General features: G+C 42.8%; 1 protein-coding gene across 1 annotated transcript; it reads right to left on the reverse strand.

Moving 5' to 3' along the window:
• Window positions 1-409: 409 nt before the first annotated feature.
• LOC123181427 (disease resistance protein Pik-2) lies at window positions 410-1,123 on the reverse strand (the record flags this gene model as incomplete). Its single annotated transcript, XM_044593686.1, is given in 1 exon segment — window positions 410-1,123. A coding segment is annotated over 1 exon segment (97 nt), but the record flags the coding sequence as incomplete, so codon positions are not given.
• Window positions 1,124-3,106: the final 1,983 nt, after the last annotated feature.

Consider the following 3,106-nt stretch of genomic DNA (forward strand, 5'->3'; position numbering starts at 1 on the left):
CTGGTATGGAGTAGTAGTTCACAAGGGAACACGTCGTGCGATGATTTACGTCCAGAATTTTCGTTCAGACTTTTCAAAGCTTGTAATGAGAAGACTTGTTCAAAGGCACTCAGACCATGTGTGCACCCAATTAACTGTGTCCAGAATCTCTAGCGCTTCCACATCTCTTATACAAGAGCGCAGCCCCGTTCTCCTCCGACCATGGACCATGATCACTCTCTCAGCCGGGCCGGGTATGTTCGCCATGTAGGACAACTCGACTCCATGCCTGGCGCGGCCGTGGCGTGCATAGAGCATCCTTCCAGGTACATCCTGGAGAGCAAGAACAAGGGAGCAGTACGCGTGGTCTCGCCGGCGAACAACAACACACGGCGTGGAGATCGATCGTGCCTGCAGCCTGCAGCCTTCCAGGTACTGCACTGTTTTCTCATGTTCCCTTCGCCACGTTAGGCCTGATATGTGGAGTCCACCAGTCAGATCTGCTATTAGAATCTCTCTGCCCATAAGTCAATGAAAAATGTTTTATCTGTCCTTACATTTCTTCATACTGTTTTGTGAGATTTGTGCACGTGTGTCGGTGTGTGTGTGTTTTGAGTGAATGTTCGTGTGTGTTAAATAAAGTATTTCTGTTTGAAGGAAGAATGCTTTTTTTAGGGGGGTAAGGAAGAATACTTGGTAAGCAACCTAGGAGCATCCCGGTACTAAAAAAAAAATTTGGAGCAGCCCGCTCTGCTCCGGCCTTCCCACAATCCCACGTCGCAAAAAGGAAGAAGCTATGAGTCTCACAACTTAGCTAAGCATGTACTTCCTTTTTTTTTCGAAAAGGGGGAACTCCCTGGCCTCTGCATCAGAACGATGCATACGGCCAACTTATTAAAAAGATAAATAGGTTCAACAAGATCTTAGAGTCTCAAAACGAAAATAAAGGAGAGCTCACAAAGAGCCAAAAGGGCCAAAAACAAACTGGCCATGAAAAGCCACAACCAACTGGCATAAGAGAGACAGGTAAACTAATTGCATATCCTATTACATGATCGCCATCCAAACCGGTTGAAGATATCCCGTGCTACCGTCTCCCAGCGGGTAGATCCAGTAACCAAACGCTCCCTGGCCTCCGTCGGAGCATGTACTTCCTAACGCTCTTATATTTGTTTTACAGAGGGAGTACTAACTTTCAGTTTGGGTCGCCATGTATGGCATTGTATAGCCTTATGATCACATAATAGTTCCTGTAAACATTTCTCATGATCAATAAGCCTTAGCAAGTTGGTCTTAAAAAGGGAAGAAGCGAGATAGCGACAACACATATAGGCGGGACTAATGCGCCAAAATATATAGGAACAAGGTGGTTGCTGTTCTAGGGCCTTGCCCGATCAATCTAGTTATGGGTACTAATAACCTCTGATCTTTTCTTTGCCCCTATTTTTTTAATCTCTTTGTTACTGTTGTTATTGTTTTGTGTCATAGCTATGGCTGAAGTAATATGACGGGAACAAATTGCCGTCTCAAATTTTGGGCACATATTTTTATTCTTCGAGTGTGGATTAATTTTGGGGTGATTTATCAGACGGCCGATTTGCATGTCCCAGATGCCCATTTGCGAGCCATGCAAGATGTACAAAGTGAACTGCTTACCCAAAATAAAGCTCCTAAGATTGGTATCAGTATAAATAGGATTATTTAATCATATATACAAAGAACAAGATCAAGAAATATTTCCATACAACAACACATTAAATAAGAAAAATACAAACATGATGATAGTACTGATCACGAAGTAACGTAGACTGATCTCTTTATTTTATTTTTGCGGGAGAACCTAGACTGATCAGTGTCCCTGTTCTTCTCCTTGACACTGTTAAATTAAAGATAACAATTTGTTAATAGCGTTAGGAGCTAACGGTAATGTAGATTTCTCAATTACAGGCTTATATGCCATCCCATTTCTATTCAGAAACCAACCCCTCCCCCCTAATCAGCTACAAAACTAGAACTATGCTGCTTTCAGAGGGATCATAGCAAACCAAATGTCAGCCAACTTTCTATATGGCCTCTTGGTGCTTCCACAAATCTAAATTATTTGAAATTCTAGTTTCATCCAAAGTCAAACTTCTATAAGTTCGATCAAGTCTATATGACAATATTTTCCTTGAATAAGAAGTTTTGCTGACCCAACAAACTTGTTCAGGTCCATGGCTGCACGGTTGACAGGTGGGACTTTTTTTGTAAAATCCCAAGTGCACCATGGCTGTTGAAGCAGCGATACAAAAGGAAGCGTGGCTTTGTGAAACTATTCAATTTCTTAAAAACTATTTTGCTATTTTGTGAAGAACAGAGAAAAATGTAACTTCAAGGAATTTACTAACCATGTCATATTAAGCGACACCGCCAATGCTGAGTATGACGCCGAACACCCAAATGGAGACTAATAGAAGAACACTCCCGATCCATATACGGCGCCTGTAGGTGAGGCTAGACTGGCAAATCCAGAGTGCAGTGAAGACCTCTACGATGCTGAAGACAAAAATGGTGGTGAGGATGAGCTTGTTGTGGCCGAAGACTACTCCACTGGGCGGCTTGTGGAGCATCGTGTGCACGTCCATAACCAGGGTGTGGGAACCCACTGTTCCCAGCGCACGTGCGATTAACTGCAACGCAGACTCCTGAGCGGGTACATTCACATGCTGATCTATGTTGATTCTCACTTCGTGGTCGTCGTCGCCCTATACAATGAAAGAGCCTCACATATCATCAGTACTTGTGGAGTAGTTCAGTATAGTGCAAATACGAGGAAAGAAATATATAGCTACCAACGTACAAACTATTCTTTGGATTGGACCAGCGTACAAACTAATTCGATCGAGTGGATTATTTTTCTTATGAGAACATGGGACAGATGTAGACTCAATAGAGATTGGTTTTTTGGGATCATGATGCTCCCCATTTTGAAATGGATGGACATGGAACATGTGCCAGGAGGTGGTAGTGTATTCCATTGTACTGGCCATGAATTGCAATACCTTACCTATATTGCTTAACAAAATTAGTTTCACGGAGTCAAACAACTATGCATGTCACAATTCCCTATGCGAGATCCAAGGTGATT

Source organism: Triticum aestivum, chromosome 1D (genome assembly GCF_018294505.1).
Source record: "Triticum aestivum cultivar Chinese Spring chromosome 1D, IWGSC CS RefSeq v2.1, whole genome shotgun sequence".
Taxonomy (NCBI): domain Eukaryota; kingdom Viridiplantae; phylum Streptophyta; class Magnoliopsida; order Poales; family Poaceae; genus Triticum; species Triticum aestivum.